This window comes from Danio rerio, chromosome 5 (assembly GCF_052040795.2).
Source record: "Danio rerio strain M-AB ecotype USA chromosome 5, GRCz13ab, whole genome shotgun sequence".
NCBI classification, from domain to species: domain Eukaryota; kingdom Metazoa; phylum Chordata; class Actinopteri; order Cypriniformes; family Danionidae; genus Danio; species Danio rerio.
In genome coordinates this window covers 43,130,383-43,149,031 of record NC_141025.1, presented here as the reverse complement: position 1 = coordinate 43,149,031, position 18,649 = coordinate 43,130,383, and the positions used below count along the sequence as shown (strand labels likewise).

The window sequence follows — 18,649 nt, the reverse complement described above, 5'->3', positions numbered from 1 at the left end:
CAAAGGCTATATGCATATGGACTGTTAATTTCAGCCAGCCAGCCTCAGCTCCTCCGATTAATTGTCTTTCCATTGTAAATTTGCCACACTTAAGGTCTCATTTCTTTCAAAATCAGTGATCTTTATTGCCTGATAGATATACAACATAAAGTGGGTTTTAGATCAGACAAAAACCGCTGCATTAAATTCTGTTTTACCCCACCATGTCTTTAAAATATTATTTTAACACAGTATTTTTAATGGAGTCAATTTAATGGTGCAATGGTGCTAACGGTTACACTGTCTTTCATCTTGTTTTACACTTGAACAATTAAATGAATGCTTAAGTCTATTTAACTGAATGTATTGTAATTAGATTACGACATTGATGCTGTTAAAGGAACCTTATGAAAGTGAAAATATTCACATATAAAGCTTTCACCGGGAGTTTGTTATTGGCTGAAAAACACTAGCTGTGCATAGAGCCCATTGAGTGACAACTGAACTAAAAATTAAAGATGACAGCGGTTGGAGGACTGTGTGTGATTTTTCAAAAATTTTAACCATTAACCATTATAAAGAAATAAATAGTGTAGTAATTAAATATTGAATCAGAGCTATCAATTTTGTAGATCAGTAAAATATGATGTTATTTTAGAAGTTATGTCTGAAATCAGTTTTGCAAGGGGTTTCTTCTCTGTGTGAAAACAGACAGGAATATAAAGGGTAATCTCTTGCTTTTGAGGAGAACTGCACAACAAATCAAAATGTGGGCCTTGTGGTTACTTAAAACTGTGGTTTAATTAATGGATTTGGTCAAACAAGTGTCCATTATATAAACAGTAAATCATTCATTCATTTTCCGTCGGCTCAATCCCTTTATTCATCAGGGGTCTCCACAATGAACCGCTAACTTATCCAGCATATGTTTTACACAGCGAGCGTCCTTTCACCTGCAACCCAGTACTGGAAAACACCCATGCACACTCACTCACACACATACACTACGGCCAATTTAGTTTAATCAATTTACCTACAGCAAATGTCTTTGGACTGTGGGGGAAAAATGAACACCCGGAAGAAACCCATGCAAACACGGAGAGAACATGCAAGCAGAAACACAGAAATGCTAACTGGTCTAGTCGGGACTCAAACCAGCGACCTTTTTGCTGTGAGGCGACAGTGATAACCACTGAGCCACCATGTCGCCCACAGTAAATCCTATAATTAAAAATGGTTCAACAACAAAAAAGTATCATAGTGGGTTGTGTATTTTCTAAAGATGCAGCAGTTGAAATGGCATTTCCAGATTTCCCCAAAGGACTTTCAGTCTCTCTTTCATTTTCATCTCTTATGCATGATTGTGATAATCGGAATGACTTCAGCACAAATAAGGTCCTACATAAAGAATAAGGTAGTGAAAATGCTTGATGATTTTCCAGTAAAAAGAAAAGTGTTGTTGACGTTTGTTTACGCTGAAAACTATTTGGCATTTCAACATTTGAACTCTGATTGTTGAATTTTTCATTAGAAAACTTGCATCACTCACATATTGAATTATCTCCAAAGACTAATGACATCAAACTAAGTAAAAAATATATACTGTAGATATTTTACATATATTTTTGACTAAATATAATTTACAATACGCTTTATTAAGTTTCCGTTAATGTATTTACTTAAATCTTAAACTTTATTAATTTTAATTAAGGAAAATGCAGTAATTTATTGTTAGCTCATGTCAACTCATAGTGCATTAACTCATGTTAACATGCACAACTTTTTATTTTAATAATGCAATATTAAATGTTAAACTATGATTAATGAATGTTGTACAAGTATTGTTGATTTCTAGTTCATGTTAGTAAATACATTACCTAGCATTAATGAAAACTTATTGTAAAGTGTGAACCATAATTCTAAAGTGCTTAATAAATTATCCCAAATAAACAGACTCACCAAATAAACGTTACCCAGAAGTGCTTAAAATGACAGAATAATTCATACTGGACTGTTATGACCAAAATTGATGTAAGCATTTCAATCTTACGCTGTTTATGACTTATGAAAATAAAGAGGAAGTGAAAATGATTTGACCTTCTTCCACAGAAAAGCACTCGCCTAATCCCACATCCTAGTTTGTGGTCTCTTATGGCTTTGCTAAATAAATCAACATTTACAATAAAACCAGCCAATCCAGCTGATAGTGGTGAAGTTTTGGACGGCACGGTGGCTCAGGGGTTAGCACTGCCGCCTCACAGCAGGAAGGTTTGGGTTCGAGTCCCGGCTGAGTCAGTTGGCATTTCTGTGTGAAGTTTGCATGTTCTCTCCGTGTTGATGTGGGTTTCCTCCAGGTGCTCTGGTTTACCCCACAGGCCAAAGACATGCTCCATTGGTGAATTGGGTTGACTAAATTGGCTGTAGTGTATGAGTGTGAATGCAAGAGTGTATGAGTGTTTCCCAGTGTTGGGTTGCGGCTGGAAGGGCATCTACTGTGTAAAACATATGCTGGATGTATAGATGATTAATTCAGCTGTTGTAAGCCCTGATTAATAAAGCGACTAAGCCGAAAACAAAATGAATGAATGGATGATGCAAGTTTTTCACCATACTTTGGCCTATGACAGTTTCCTCCAAAACAAAATTAATAAGGAGATTTCAGTGCAATCAAGCTAAATTTTCTTCTTCAATCAGGAAAAGTTCAGCTCAGGGTGCTAAAGACAATAGCTTCTATTCAAGAAGAGAAAAAGCAGAGGAAGTTGGAGCACAAATGGGAAGTAAAACTGAAGGGAAGCCCCCGATGCTCCAGTATTTAAGTGAGCTACTTCTGTTCTTCAGTTATAATCTGACTGACCCAGACGAGCTCAGTTCATCCAGAACAAGAACAAGAAGACCATGAAGACTCTTGCAGCTTTTCTTCTTCTGTCCTGCCTGATCGCTGGAGAGGTCAACGGTGAGTTTCAAAAACTCATCAAGATCATTCAGCTCATGTATCTTTGCTCATGCTGAGGTTTTGAAGTTAATTATGACACCTCTTTTCCAGGTCAGGACAGATCTTCAAGAGCCAGATGCTTCTGTGTAGACAAAGGTCTAAACATGGTCTTACTGAAGAATCTTGATAAGGTGGAAATCTTCCCTCCGAGTCCATCTTGCAACAAACATGAGATTGTGTAAGTTTATAGCAGAACTTTAGTATAAAGTGATTTCATTTAGTTAAGTTGATCAGCTTCATGTAATATCTGCATCTCTTTTGATCTTTCACAGTGTGACTCTGAAAAACGGTGCAGGACAGAAATGCTTGAATCCAGACTCAAAATTCACCAAAAATGTCGTCTTAAAGGCTATTGGGAAAAGGTGAGAATTTCTGCTTAAGTATATTTATGTCTGCTTCACAGATATATTCACCACACTCAAACAAAACAGGCTTCTAACTAAAATAATTAATGAATTGTTTCTTGTGTTTGCAGGATGCAGCAGTCTGTGCCACACAGTACAACAACTGGCACAGTGAAGAGCTCCATGACTTCATCAACATCAGCACCGACTGCCTTTAAATGATTCCTGACATGTCTGCTGTATTTATACACTGCCAAAACAAGCTCAATTTATAGGAAAAAGCCTTTAAGCTGATTATTATTATTATTATTTAATTTTATTTTTATCAGACCACTGAATTTTGAAAATGCTTTTTTACAGGAAACTGAACAATGTGTCATATGTAGATTTATAATCTACTGTTTAAATGTACTTTTGTTGCACACAAATAGTGTCAAATAAAACTTTTATATATAAATGACAAATCTCTCTCTCTCTCTCTTCACAGTGGTTCTTATATTCTGATAGTAAGAGTAATAAAATAGTTTATGAAGATTTTACAACACAGTTCTCTGCGGGTATCACTAAAACAAGAAATCAAAACTCCAAACTTTCAATATTTCATTATTATTTCAGGTTTCATTATAATTAAAATTTTAAACAACACTTTGCAATACATTTCAAAGTGAAAATGTATTGAAAATGTTCATCCCAAAATGAAAATGTACTTTTCCATTTACTTGAAAAAAGAAATATTATAGAAGTCAGTGGTTACAGGTTTCCAACATTTTTTAATATAAAGGGGTTGGGTAATGAAACTGAAACACCTGATTTTAGACCACAATAACTCATTAGTATGGTGTAGGGCCTACTTTTGTGGTCAGTACAGCATCACTTAGTCTTGGGAATGACAGAAACAAGTCCTGCACAATGGCCAGAGGAATTTTGAGCCATTGTTCTTGCAGAATATTGGCCAGTTCACCACATGATGCTGGTGGAGGAAAACATTTCCTGACTTGCTCCTCCAAAACACAAAATGACTTAATAAAATACAGATCTGGAGACAGTGCAGGCCACAGGAGATGTTTAACTTCACTTTCAAGATCATAAAACCACACTGTAAAAATTATTGTGCCAATTTGTTATGACAACTTAATGTTTTGAGTTATGTTAACTTATCTGGATCAAATGTGTTGAAATAACTTATAAATCAACGTTTTACTTGGCTGTGCTTTTTCTCATTCTAATGTTGTAGTGTGTGTTTGTCTGAGGATCTTTTCAGATACCTGCTTTTTTGGTAAAATTTGTATTTGCATATTTCAAAAACCTGTTTCTAGTATTATTTGTGTTATTTTTTAGTATTATTTGTATTTGGTTTAAATAAACCATGATCCAAAATGTACAAGGTCCACGGTGGCTCAGTGATTGGCACTGTCGCCTCACTGCAAGAAGGTTGCTAGTTTGAGTCCCTGCTGGACCAGCTGGCGTCTCTGTATGGAGTTTGCATGTTCTCCATGTGTTTACTTGGGTTTCCTCTGGGTGCATGTGGTATAAGTGAATTGAATAAACAAAATTTGCCATAATGTATAAGGCTGTCACAATCACCAGCGATCTAACTTATGCAGATCGCTGGAAAACTACACATCTGCCACCACATGAACTACATCTACCAAGATGCTTTTTGATAATCAACTCCTGCTACAGCTGTGACCTATCTGGACTGATAACACACACACATACACAGGTGAAGGTCATTCTCTTTGATTACAAGGACTATAAACACAGCACACACTTCTGGGCTGAGTCTTGTTAGTCTGTAACACCATGAAGCATTTCTTTGTCTTTTCCGTTGATATTGATTTATTGCCACCTGTATTGACCTCTTCACCTGCGACTTTGACTATGCTTCTGAATTACCCCTATGACACTGTTTGTACCTGTTAGACCATTGCCTGCCTGACCATCCTGTGTTTAATAAATTTCATGTGCATCCGAAAACTCTGTCGTCTAGCGTTCATCCGTTACAGTCAAGTTCTGTCAACTTTATCCAGAGTTAAGACAACTTCACTATAAAAGTGAAGTGATCTTAAAATGTTAAGGCAGCACTGACACTTCATTCATTCATTCATTTTCTTGTCGGCTTAGTCCCTTTATCAATCCAGGATCGCCACAGCGGAATTAACCGCCAACTTATCCAGCAAGTTTTTACGCAGCGGATGCCCTTCCAGCCGCAACGCATCTGGGAAACATCCACACACACATTCACACTCATACACTACAGACAATTTAACCTACCTAATTCACCTGTACCGCATGTCTTTGGACTGTAGGGGGAAACCGGAGCACCCGAAGGAAGCCCACTTGAACGTAGGGAGAACATGCTAGCTCCACACAGAAACGTCAACTGAGCTAAGGCTTGAACCAGCGGCCTTCTTGCTGTGAGGCGACAGCACTACCTACTGCGCCACTTCTGCGCCCAGCACTGACACTTACTTTTTTGCAAATTTTAAGTTGAAACAACATTTATTTTTACAGTGCACCCTGTCACCAGTCTTGCTGTGTGTGTTGATGCATTATCATACTGATACATGGCACTGCCTTCAGGACATAATGTTTGACCCAGTGGGTGCACATGGTCCTCCAGAATGGCTCGGTAGCTCTCAACTGTGACGTGCCCATCTTGGACAAGTATTGGACCTAGGGAATGCCATGATATTGCAGCCAGATAAAATGATTTCACCCTATTCTTCTTTCTGGGTATGCAACAGTCTGGGTAGCAGCTTCTTTGGAGCTTCTCCACAATCGTAACTCCCGCAGATGCAAGACAGTGAAGGTGGACTCATCAGAGAACAATACATGTCTCACGATGTCCACAGCCCAAGATTTTTGCTGCTGGCACCATTGAAACCGATGTTTGGCATTGGCACGAGGGACCAAAGGTTTGGCTATAGCAGCCCGGCCATATATATATTGACACTGTGGAGCTCCCGGTAAACAGTTTTGGTGGAAACAGGAGAGTTGAGGTGCACATGATATTCATTACTAGTTCATGTTATTAGACACATCAGCTAGCATTAATGAAAATTTATTGTAAAGTAAGAACCATGATTCCTAAATGTTTGGTTCACTATTCAAAATAAACAAACTCATCAACGTGACCCAGAAGTGCTTAAAATGACACTATAATTCATACTGGACACATTACTCACACATTTGTGACCGAAATTCATGTAAGCATTTCAATATTAAACTGTTTATAGTGACTTATGAAAATAAAGAGGAAGTGAAAATGATTTGACCTTCTTCCACAGAAAAGCACTCGCGTGGCCCCACATCCTAGTTTGTGGTTTCTTAATGGCTGTGCTAAATAAATCCAACATTTACAATAAAACCAGCAAATCCGGCTGATCTCTGCCACTTTTGAAGATCCCTCTGATCTGAGTAATAAAATTTGGTTTCAGTTCTTTTTAGAGGATGATATCCATTGCTTTATTAAAGGTGGCAAATTGCACTATTGTGCCTATTGTACATGTTCGCTCTTTCTTTATTGTGTACACAAAATGTGTGTGATGTTTAAAAATTATAAAAAATATGACCAATAAATGTCACAGAAATCAGTGAGACGCTGTAGACACGCACCGGTCAATTTTGGCAAGATTTTGCAGTTTTTGGCTTTTCACAAAAGGCTTGAAGCAACTCATATTGTCATAACTGCATGTGCTGTAAAAACTAAAAATAATCTAATAAGGACTAAATTATAATTGTAATGGAGAGTTTATAATTTATTAATTAGAAACAATTAAGGTTGCTGTATGAGAAATGTCTTACATTATAAAAACACTTTGCCAACTTATAATGTCATCATAGATCAAAGGGTAATATTCATTCATTTTCTTTTTAGCTAGTCCCTTTTTTAATCTGTGGTCGCCACAGCAGAATGAACTGCCAAATTATCCAGCATATATTTTTACGCGGAAGATGCCCTTTCCAACACTGGAAAACACCCATACACTATGGCCAATTAAGCTTATTCAATTCACCTTTGTTCACCATGTTGCTTGCATGATGCTTACTAGATGATGCATGTTGTTAATTCATTCATTAATTTTCCTTCATCTTAGTCTATGATTTATCACAGGTCACCACAGTGGAATGAACCGCCAACTATTCCAGCAAATGTTTTATGCGGCAGATGCCCTTCCAGCCGCAACCAGTACTGAGAAACATCCATACACACACATTCACAAACATACTCATACACAGTATCCTATTTAGCTTACCCAATAGTATTGCATGTCTTTGGACTGTGGGAGGAAACCAGAGCACCAGGAGGAAACTCACGCAAACATGGGGGGAGAACATGCAAACTTCACACAGAAATGTCCAGCCGAGGCAGTCGAACGAGCGACCTTCTTGCTGTGAGGCGTCAGTGATAATCACTGAGCCACCGAGCCACCCTCACATGTTGTTAATATTATGTCAAAACAATTACCATGAAGCTAGTATGATGCTAACGCAATTAGCATGTAGTTGGAATGATGACATGCTAGCAATATGCTAATCAACATGATGAACATAACAGTTGTTTTTAAAATATTTTCAGCCTTTGGCTCAATGTTACTTCATATGGATATGAAGCTCTAGCACATAACTAAATATTATTAGCATGTAGCTAATCATTGCTACCCTGAAATGTTCAATGTAGGTAGTTTAAACAAACATTTAAATATTTTTTTGTTTTTAAAAGATATCACAGATGCGACAATATGTTTGCTGAATGTATAATGTAATTTGTTTCTTATAATGTAATAATTGTTACTATAACATAAGATCTATTTTTTATTACAATAATCATGTAATAATTGCTAGGTTATTAGTACATGTAGTTATTATTACATTATGAGTTGCTTCAAAGTTTTTTCAGATTGATGGAAAGAAACCTTCCTAAATGTGTTTTTAATGCCTTAAATGCTGAATAATTTCAACCCAAATTTTTTAATCTAATTAAAAACGCTTTTGACCCATATTTACAGTGTGCTATCAGTTATAGTTAATATTTTTAAAGCCCATTTTACAATTTTTTTTTTCCTGCACTGAAAAATGAAAACCCACTTTAACACAACACTTCAATACAATTATTTTATTCCACCCAAAATAATTCTCTAAGCATTTACGGTTTAAAACATCTAAATTCACCCGTGTCCAGAATTTTTAGCTAGAACTACCCGCAAATTAGCGTGTATAATGTGTATGTATATGTATATATTGTGCATATAACAAACTCGTTTGCAATTCTTAATGTAATCGATCAACTGGGTATCTTAATTACTAGATATTATTATTATCAGATTGATGCAGGTTTTTCAATATACTTTGGCTTATGATAGTTTCCTCCAAAGCAAAATACACACGAAGATTATAGAGAATTCAGGGAAAGTTCAGCTCAGGGTTCACTAAATCATATAGCCTCTCTTCAAGAAGGTTCAGGTTGGTGTTTCTGAGAAATCATAATAAAAAGAGAAAAAGCAGAGGAAGTTGGAGCACAAATGGGAAGTAAAACTGAAGGGAAGCCCCCGATGCTCCAGTATTTAAGTGAGCTACTTCTGTTCTTCAGTTATAATCTGACTGACCCAGACGAGCTCAGTTCATCCAGAACAAGAACAAGAAGACCATGAAGACTCTTGCAGCTTTTCTTCTTCTGTCCTGCCTGATCGCTGGAGAGGTCAACGGTGAGTTTCAAAAACTCATCAAGATCATTCAGCTCATGTATCTTTGCTCATGCTGAGGTTTGAAGTTAATTATGACATCTCTTTTCCAGGTCAGGACAGATCTTCAAGAGCCAGATGCTTCTGTGTAGACAAAGGTCTAAACATGGTCTTACTGAAGAATCTTGAGAAGGTGGAAATCTTCCCTCCGAGTCCATCTTGCAACAAACATGAGATTGTGTAAGTTTATAGCAGAACTTTAGTATAAAGTGATTTCATTTAGTTAAGTTTATCAGCTTCATGTAATATCTGCATCTCTTTTGATCTTTCACAGTGTGACTCTGAAAAACGGTGCAGGACAGAAATGCTTGAATCCAGACTCAAAATTCACCAAAAATGTCGTCTTAAAGGCTATTGGGAAAAGGTGAGAATTTCTGCTTAAGTATATTTATGTCTGCTTCACAGATATATTCACCACACTCAAACAAAACAGGCTTCTAACTAAAATAATTAATGAATTGTTTCTTGTGTTTGCAGGATGCAGCAGTCTGTGCCACACAGTACAACAACTGGCACAGTGAAGAGCTCCATGACTTCATCAACATCAGCACCGACTGCCTTTAAATGATTCCTGACATGTCTGCTGTATTTATACACTGCCAAAACAAGCTCAATTTATAGGAAAAAGCCTTTAAGCTGATTATTATTATAATTTAATTTTATTTTTATCAGACCACTGAATTTTGAAAATGCTTTTTTACAGGAAACTGAACAATGTGTCATATGTAGTTTTATAATCTACTGTTTAAATGTATTTTTGTCGCACACAACTAGTGTCAAATAAAACTTTTATATATAAATGACAAATCTCTCTCTCTCTCTCTTCACAGTGGTTCTTGTATTCTGATAGTAAGAGTAATAAAATAGTTTATGAAGATTTTACAACACAGTTCTGTGCAGGTATCACTAAAACTAAAAATCAAAACTCCAAACTTTCATTATTTATTTATTATTTCAGGTTTCATTATGATTAATATTGTAAGCAGCACTTTGCAAATACATTTTAAATGAATAGTTTGATAATAGCTAATGTTCTTATCAACAAACCAGTATACAAATCCAAATCTCACAAAAAAGAAATCCCCCCAAAAAGAAAATTTACTTTTACATTTACTTGAAAAAAGAAAAACAATGTAAGTCAGTGGTTACAGGTTTCCAAAGTGCTTTAATATAAAGGGGTTGGATAATAAAACTGAAACACATGATTTTAGATTAAAATAACTGATTTGGATGGTGTAGGGCCTACTTTTGTGGCCAATACAGAATTAATTCTTCTCGGGAATGACAGAAAAAGGTTCTACACAGTGGCCAGAGGGATTTTGAGCCATTGTTCTTGCAGAATGGTGGCTAGTTCACTATGTGATGCTGGTTTAGGAAAACATTTCATGACTCTAACAAGCTTCTCTTGTAAGCAAACTGTTGTTAATTTTCCCTGATGCAAATCTCTTACTAAGTTTGAACATGAGAGTCACAGTCATAAAATACATAGGCCGAAATGGTCAACAAAGCAATCAGTGTTAATTCAGGAATCAGTGCCCATACTGTCAAAAACAGCCATGTTTCTGACATGAAAAAAATGCTACGATAAACCACTTTTATTAAGCGTTAAGTAAAAGGTTTCAGATGGACATCGATAACTGACTAAAAAAGTAGTGGTCTGATTTCTAGTTCTACAGCACTAGTTCTTCATTATCATCGTTGTATTATTAAAACTATATCACTGTAAGGAATTGACCCCAATATTGGAAAACAAATAAAAAAAACTAAATATTAGTTACTAAATGAGGAGTAACCTTTTCTCACTTTTATGATCTGTTTAGGTTAAGTTTGTTATATGTATGAGCTTGTGTTGTATTTTCAGTTTATGTCCTGAGTTTTCTTGTGCACATTAAAAAACTTTAGATTTTTACTCCTTTGATGCGTAAAAAATTTAAAATTTAGACTTTTATTTTTTTCTCTAGCAAAACTTAAAATTGGTCACTGTGGGGAATAAATCTGTATGTCCAAAACAACTATCTTCAGTAAAAAAAAAAAGCGTTATCCAGACGTTTTAAAAGAGGATTAAAGCCCACCATCACATGAACTTCAAATGTGATGTGTATTGTTGCCATTTTGGTGGGTGTCCACATGAAAAGGTAATTTGTATTAAAATAATTTTTATAGTAAATACTACAGTGAAGTGTATTCCACTCTATACATTACAATATTCACAACTCTTGTTAATAAATGCAACATACTGTGTGGTATAATGAATAAAGTTGTAAAAATATTTGTACAGTATTGGGATATTTGTTTATTATACAATTGTTGTATTATTAAAACTAGAATTAACACCTCAGAAACCTAATCAGATTTAGAAAATTTAGAAAAATGCTAATATGGCGATACACAACTTAATGTCTATTTTTCTTTTTTATTATTACTTACCTACTTTACTTTAAATAAATTATTGGAACTTGTGGACTTCAAATGACCATGACTTATTTGGTGGTCTGGTTAAAATATCCAACATCAAAATTGTGGGTATTTAAATAATGACAAATAACTAGTGTTAAGAAATTAAAAGACATTTATATTTAAATGTCAGTTAGGAATTTCTTCAAGCATATCAAGTAGAATACTTGAAACACACGGTTCGTTAATTGGAAAGACAGCGAGCCTCTTACTCTTCAACAGTCCCACCTCAGGGTTTCAGCCGTTTTCTCTAGATCAACATCAAATCAGCAGTCATACAGGTATTTGATAAATAATTATGAAATCTGGATCAACACTAACGCATGGCTCAAAAAGTATTTGTTTCATAAGGTTACAAAACTCAAAGCCTACAGAAGATCTATAAGAAACTACTACTTTTGCTTAAAATCCTAGAAACTTTACTCTTCATTTATGAATACAACCATGAATTTTAAATGAACGTAAATGTTAATTAACAATGTTGCTAGTTTCGCAATCACACAAAGAATACAATTAAACAAAATACATTTCAATGCCTTTATTTTGTCATTAAGATAAACAAGGTGGAAAAAGATGTTAATAAAATGTGATTTCACTCAGTAACAAAGCATGGGGATAGAGAAAAAAGGTGAGCGCATGTGTGAAAAATACTATAATAATTAACTGTCCATTTCTGAGACTGCCAGTTCAAATTTTTGTACCACCTCTGAGACGCAACACCAGATGCAATGTGGACTCTTTCTGGATGTTGTAGTCAGACAGGGTGCGGCCATCTTCTAGCTGTTTGCCAGCAAAGATCAACCTCTGCTGGTCAGGGGGAATGCCTTCTTTGTCCTGGATTTTGGCCTTGACGTTCTCAATGGTGTCACTTGGCTCTACCTCGAGGGTGATGGTCTTTCCTGTCAAGGTCTTTACGAAGATCTGCATGCCTCCCCTGAGACGCAGCACCAGATGCAAGGTGGACTCTTTCTGGATGTTGTAGTCGGACAGGGTGCGTCCATCTTCTAGCTGTTTGCCGGCAAAGATCAACCTCTGCTGGTCAGGGGGAATGCCTTCTTTGTCCTGGATTTTAGCCTTGACATTCTCAATGGTGTCACTTGGCTCGACCTCAAGGGTGATGGTCTTACCAGTAAGGGTCTTGACGAAGATCTGCATGCCTCCCCTGAGACGCAGCACCAGATGCAATGTGGACTCTTTCTGGATGTTGTAGTCAGACAGGGTGCGGCCATCTTCTAGCTGTTTTCCAGCAAAGATCAACCTCTGCTGGTCAGGGGGAATGCCTTCTTTGTCTTGGATTTTGGCCTTGACGTTTTCAATGGTGTCGCTTGGCTCTACCTCGAGGGTGATGGTCTTTCCTGTCAAGGTCTTTACGAAGATCTGCATGCCTCCCCTGAGACGCAACACCAGATGCAAGGTGGACTCTTTCTGGATGTTGTAGTCGGACAGGGTGCGGCCATCTTCTAGCTGTTTGCCGGCAAAGATCAACCTCTGCTGGTCAGGGGGAATGCCTTCTTTGTCCTGGATTTTAGCCTTGACATTCTCAATGGTGTCACTTGGCTCGACCTCAAGGGTGATGGTCTTACCAGTAAGGGTCTTGACGAAGATCTGCATCTGTAAACAAATTATCAAAAGAAGATTAGCAATGACTAAAATTTGTACAGATTTATACGACTGATCTAAGATTTTACCTTAAATCTTCAAAAAGAAATCTTTTTGGAACACCACATGTTAGAGTTGTCGCGATACCATTAATTCACCTTATAATACTATACCAGCTGAAGTATCACGATACCATATAGTAATGCCATACTGTAATTCATAACTCAAATTATAAGGAAAATTTTCATAAATACTATATTTTATATGTTATAATAGGTCTACTTGAGTTTCATTAAATGAAGATGATTAAATGAATTTAATTTCAATTAAAGAAATAAGTATTATTTGCACACTATTTCACCTAAAATTTATTTATACTTTGTTTATTTTGTAGATAACTGATCAACAAAAAATACATTAGAATAAAGATACAAATAAACAAAATGGAATTTGTTACGAAAAGAGCATTTTTCAAAAAAAAATTATGAAAGTGATGAAAAATATAAGTGGTCAAAAGTTGTTCAAATATTACTATTTTGGGTTTTTCCATTTATTTATTTATTTTTTTCAGCCTTATCAGGGAACAATCCAAAGTAATTAAAAATATTTTTTTAAGAGATTAAGTTGTTTTTAAGAGATTGCTGCGGTTGCTGTAGCTATTAAATCATATTGCCAGAAACAGAATGAACCAATTCAGGTGTGCGTTTGAAATGTTAAAAAACATGCAACCTTAAGGGGCTTCACAGACTATTCAAATAAAATGGTCTATTGTTGCACATATGTGTGAGCATTAATCACTTTCACAAGCAACACTACATAATATAGATAGATCGGTAATGAAGATACTACCGTTTACAAACTACAGTGGCACTGCCAGTATTTTGAAGCCACAGTATCGTGATGCTACCATAGTACCGGTAAACCGTGCAACCCTACTACCACATATAGTATCTGTCAATCTGAGAGCATAGGCTTAATTCAGAGCAGGGCTAATGTGTTAGCACATCTAATACAATACAGAATGATTTTTAGCTCATCCTTTCACAAACACAAGTTCTAAATCTTTCTCTGACCTCCACTAAATGTTTTATTAATCTGACGATAATTTAAAACTTCTCACTTTGAGACTTCCATGACGATGCATCAAGTTTATCATGTGACATTGCAGCTCTGAAGATTTATGTATATAATTTTCTCACTTTTGTCATTTTATGCAAACATTGATTAACATCCTAAATATATTAGAAAATATCATATTCTGATAAACGCATATTATGATATAAACGCATCCATTTCCATTTCACAGATTAATAATGATCATGGGTGCCACTATGTTAGTGGAAGGACGCTGGATTTACAACATGTTAATTTATCAAATTACATGAAAGTGCCTGTTTAACTGGAAGAATAGAGTAAATGTTAGTTACCCTAACAGTTTGAACAAGGACATTGTCACATTGTGACAAATTATTAAAATCTTTATTTTATTTTATGCCAATATCAATCCAGATGCTTCCAGCTTAAGTTTTTCTATAGAGCACAACCCTGTAGGGGTGATTTCCTCTTACCCGAGACAATAACTTAAGGGTGTCTCCTAGGTAATAGAAATCATTACGTGGACATGCATGTCTTGTAAAAGCTACTCTACATTAACCCAGAATCAGCTTTACAGAAAATAGTTAAAATTGAAACAGGGGTTATAAATATCTATCTATCTATCTATCTATCTATCTATCTATCTATCTATCTATCTATCTATCTATCTATCTATCTATCTATCTATCTATCTATCTATCCATCTATCCATCTATATCTGTGCACTCAGAATTCCGCAAATTTAAGCCCATGAATAATTCTATTTATTTACTAGAGTAAATGTGGGTAAATCTATATTTATTCACTTTTTAATAACAGTAATATTATTGACTTGTATGAAAATGTTCATCTGATTTATATACGATGCAGTTTGTACAGTGATACTTTGTCTTTTGGTAGATATATTATATTAGACTTGCTTTGTTTACCAAATAAAGTGAATCTAATTGGATTTGCATTTTAAACATGAAAGTTTAAAAGATATTATTTTTAAATTCATATATTAAGGTTTTAGTTATAATACTCCCAAAATAATTCCGCAGAAATCTGCAGATTTTTAGCAAAATTCTACGCAAAAATAGCAAAAAAACGCCCGCAGATTCCGTCTGGCCCTACATATTAAAAATGTTAGTTTTTTAGAAATATAATAAAAGTTGAGTTATGAACTTGTAATTTCATTCATACTTCATATCTAAATAATTATTTATGTTAACATTACCTCCTAAATTACATAAAGCAATAAGTTACATAGATAAAAATTGCACAATGTCATCATTTAAAAACGGTAATGCGCAACAACAAACATGGCCGCTGTACAGTAATATCCGGGTTCTTTGTTCATACAGCGCCATGACTCAGCATAATTTAATCTGACAAACTGCGACATTGAACAATTTAACAATTAAAAAGCAAACGTATCAATTTGGGAAAATAACATCTTATGAGTATTACTCTAGTCAAAGCATTAAGGACTGCAAAATTACTTCTTTACATTTAGTTAGGATGTCGAGGATATGAGCGCCAAAATCAATACAATAAACAGGAATGACGAAATATCAATAATAGTATACTTAAAGGTCTTTATGAAGGTTCTAAATCGAACTGGAATAGCTTTCTTACCTTATAAATATCGCTGAAACTGCCTCTGAAAGTGAATAAGTTCTTCTCTTCTTCGCAGAAAAATCAGCCGATAAAGCGAGTGAAACTGTTTTTATACAAACCCAGCAGCGTGACGTTCACATGTCACGTGAGCGGGTCTTTTAGTAGTCAAAACGTTTTTTTCGTTTGAAGAATTAAAATAAATGTTAAAACTATGGAATTATTTGATTTTTTAAAAATAAATACAAGTTATGTATCAATATTTTAAACGTATAATTTAATCATAAATTACCCATAAAGGAAGTTTCCACAATGTGCTGGAATGGGCTGGACTTGTAGGACAACCTGCAGGCAGTGATTGGCTGGTTTAGTGTTTGTTCGCTTTGCTATTGGTGATTCAGACAAGACCAGGCAAAGAGAAGAACTGACATACTATATAAACAAAAATAGAACAGTCTGGAAAGATACATCGTATTACAGGACCAGAGATTATACAGCATTATAAAATATGAATTATAGTTAGTTGCGTGGGTTCCAGTGGATGTTTTGGTTGCTTAAAAGAAACTGATTGTGTATGGTAATAATGAATCCTGATATTAACTTCAGGGTACAGCTGAGTAAAGTGAGCAGGCAGAAGGAATGGGAGAACAAAAAAATAACATTTATAAGGATACATTTGCGTGCAAAACAGAGCAAACAATAAAAATGTGATAATTGCAAGATTATACATTGGTCATACAGCGCAAAAAAGTTTGTGTAAAAAATTAAACAAGTTACTGTCATAAAAATGCTTAATAACAAATTACATAATTCAAGAGAGAATAAATAGAATTATTCTGAAAAATAACTGAAAGAAATCTGAGTAAAGTGTTAATCACACATTAGAATTACCACATTAAAGAGATCATTAAGGTGTCATCTGGATTGTTGAATGTCCTCGGACTGGAAAATTAGGTTTAAAAGTGGATACAGTTTTTTAAGCCCCCAACCAAGTTTCATACTCCAGTCCTATAAGTGGCAGAAATGCATTTCTCAACCACCAACAAAAAAAAATACATGATGGATTCCAATCTGAAGGGCTCATTCCTATGCCCTAATCCCTTCAGAGGGTTCCTCTAAAGAGATTAGCGCATAGGGATGAGTTCTTTTGAATTGAGTGTAGTGTGGGAAACCACACAGCTTTCCTGCTCAAAAGATAATTTCCCAAAATGTTCATCGGTTTTATTTTTCAAACTCATTTATTCCTAAGGGTGCTTTTGATCACTTCAGTTTGAATGACACTTCAATATGGCGGCCATAATTTTATCACTACGAAGTGCCCTTCAGAGAGCAATGTATCTCGTTTAGAATGCCCATGTCTCTCCTATCAGTTACACATGGTTAGAATATGTTTAACCCATAAATACTGCACATAAATGCCACAATTATAGTGTGTTAGCTCAAAAAACTATTTAAAAAATAAACAAAATCAGCTTCATTACGTTATTGTAGCAGTTCTAATAAGTTTGTGTTTTAGTCTAGGCTTTATAGTCAAGCAGCACACTTATAAATAGAATGCAATGTGTGGCACAGATGGCATTGCTTTGAGACACACTGACCTCAGATTTGCTGCTGTCAGTATTAGTTTAAATGTAGGTCATTTTCTGTGGGTGAGCTGACAGACAGCACCACAAACATTTACCAATGCTACAAAGCTAGTGTTTTTATTAAATTGTATAATTTTTTTTATAAAGTTGTACTTTATTTGTGTCTTTGTACCTTGGATAATAAATAGTATTGTGCTGATGTAATCTTTCCATATAAATTCTGTTTTCTGCACCTATCGTATGTGGTGGACAAATCATTTCTGTTATGTGAATGTGTTGCCATGGTACAAAACAAGCATGCATAAATACAAACCAGACAAACCTGTTCCAAGTTGTGATTTCCCCTAGCCTGTGTTTTAGACTACTGCTGATTGTTGTAAGCAGCTGGTCAGCTATTAAAATAAATATTTAAAAAACAGTTATAAGGCAGGCCTGTTCAGGAAAAAGAGAATGTTTTGTGAGACCTGGGCCTTGTTTATGTAGACAGTCATCCAATTACAGTGGATTAGCATCATTGTTGAATCAGGTCTCTATTAATTTTTCATGAGTGGTAGGGGAAGTGTATACTACAAAACTACACAACAGACACACAACGTCATATGATGCTGATCTTTAGTTCTGTTTTGGTTGCGACAACAGGTGAATAAAATTTAATGTCAATTTGCTGTCCAATACAGATGTCACTTGACATCTAATACCAATGTCATCTGGCATTGATTTTTGGTGGGTTTTAGCTGTGACTAAAATCCAACATCATTTTAGAGTCATGATATGACATCCATGCAACGTCTCTTTGGTTGGTTTTAGGTTATATAATTACCAAACTACAATTCAACATCACTTTAATATCATAATGTGTGTCTATATAATGTCAAAAGGTAACATCGCTAGCCATTGATCCTTGGTTGTTTTTTGTGTCAAAAACTAACCAACATTGAAAATTAAAAACTAAATGGCAAATCAAGAGAAGTCAGCTGAGGAGCCTCGGGTATCGGTTTCAAATGCCTTCAGCATGACTACCTAGGGAGGTGTTCCAGGCATGTCCTACCAGGAGGAGGCCTTGAGACATGCTGAAGGGACTATGTCTCTCATCTGGCCTGGGAACGCCACAGGATCCCCCCAGAGGAGCTGGAGGAAGTGTCTGAGGGAAGTCTTCATGATTATTAAATATTCACACGATTAATTGCCTTAATTAATTGCAGTTTGATGACAAACAAAATAGTGTATAGTTTAATTTAATTTATGTTTTATGGTGTA

The 18,649-nt window shown here is 35.4% G+C and overlaps 5 protein-coding genes across 9 annotated transcripts in view; 3 read left to right on the top strand and 2 right to left on the bottom strand.

Annotated features, from left to right (window-relative positions):
* ubb (ubiquitin B) overlaps positions 1-15,893 on the bottom strand; it is a 31,706-nt gene extending 15,813 nt beyond the window's left edge. Inside the window, exon 1 of one of the 2 annotated variants that reach the window (XM_087251886.1) lies at positions 15,828-15,893. Coding sequence is in view for 1 of the 2 variants with exons in the window: in XM_087251884.1 (XP_087108010.1) it covers positions 12,215-12,286 (72 nt within the window). In the remaining variant the exon portion in view is untranslated. Of the gene's footprint in view, positions 1-12,214; positions 13,022-15,827 lie in introns of those variants that run through there. The other variant, XM_087251884.1, reaches the window with a different exon arrangement.
* Positions 1-18,649, top strand: part of epg5 (ectopic P-granules autophagy protein 5 homolog (C. elegans)) — a 1,176,376-nt gene that overhangs the window by 279,509 nt on the left and 878,218 nt on the right. The gene's annotated exons all lie outside the window — the stretch shown is intronic.
* LOC147844093 (C-X-C motif chemokine 11-6) lies at positions 2,820-3,779 on the top strand. Its single transcript, XM_087254091.1, has 4 exons — positions 2,820-2,932; positions 3,023-3,149; positions 3,244-3,333; positions 3,447-3,779. Exons 1-4 carry the CDS (start codon positions 2,875-2,877, stop codon positions 3,535-3,537), a joined length of 366 nt encoding a protein of 121 aa, XP_087110217.1. The 5' UTR covers positions 2,820-2,874; the 3' UTR covers positions 3,538-3,779.
* On the top strand, positions 8,911-9,849 carry cxcl11.6 (chemokine (C-X-C motif) ligand 11, duplicate 6). The gene is given in 4 exon segments (NM_001423863.2): positions 8,911-9,023; positions 9,113-9,239; positions 9,334-9,423; positions 9,537-9,849. Coding segments are annotated over 4 exon segments (366 nt in total). The 5' UTR covers positions 8,911-8,965; the 3' UTR covers positions 9,628-9,849.
* LOC147844092 (ubiquitin B) lies at positions 12,311-12,901 on the bottom strand. The gene is made up of 2 exons (XM_087253010.1): positions 12,383-12,901; positions 12,311-12,315 (listed from the first exon to the last, which is right to left on the bottom strand). The coding sequence occupies exons 1-2, from the start codon at positions 12,894-12,896 to the stop codon at positions 12,311-12,313; spliced, it is 519 nt and encodes a 172-aa protein (XP_087109136.1). The 5' UTR covers positions 12,897-12,901.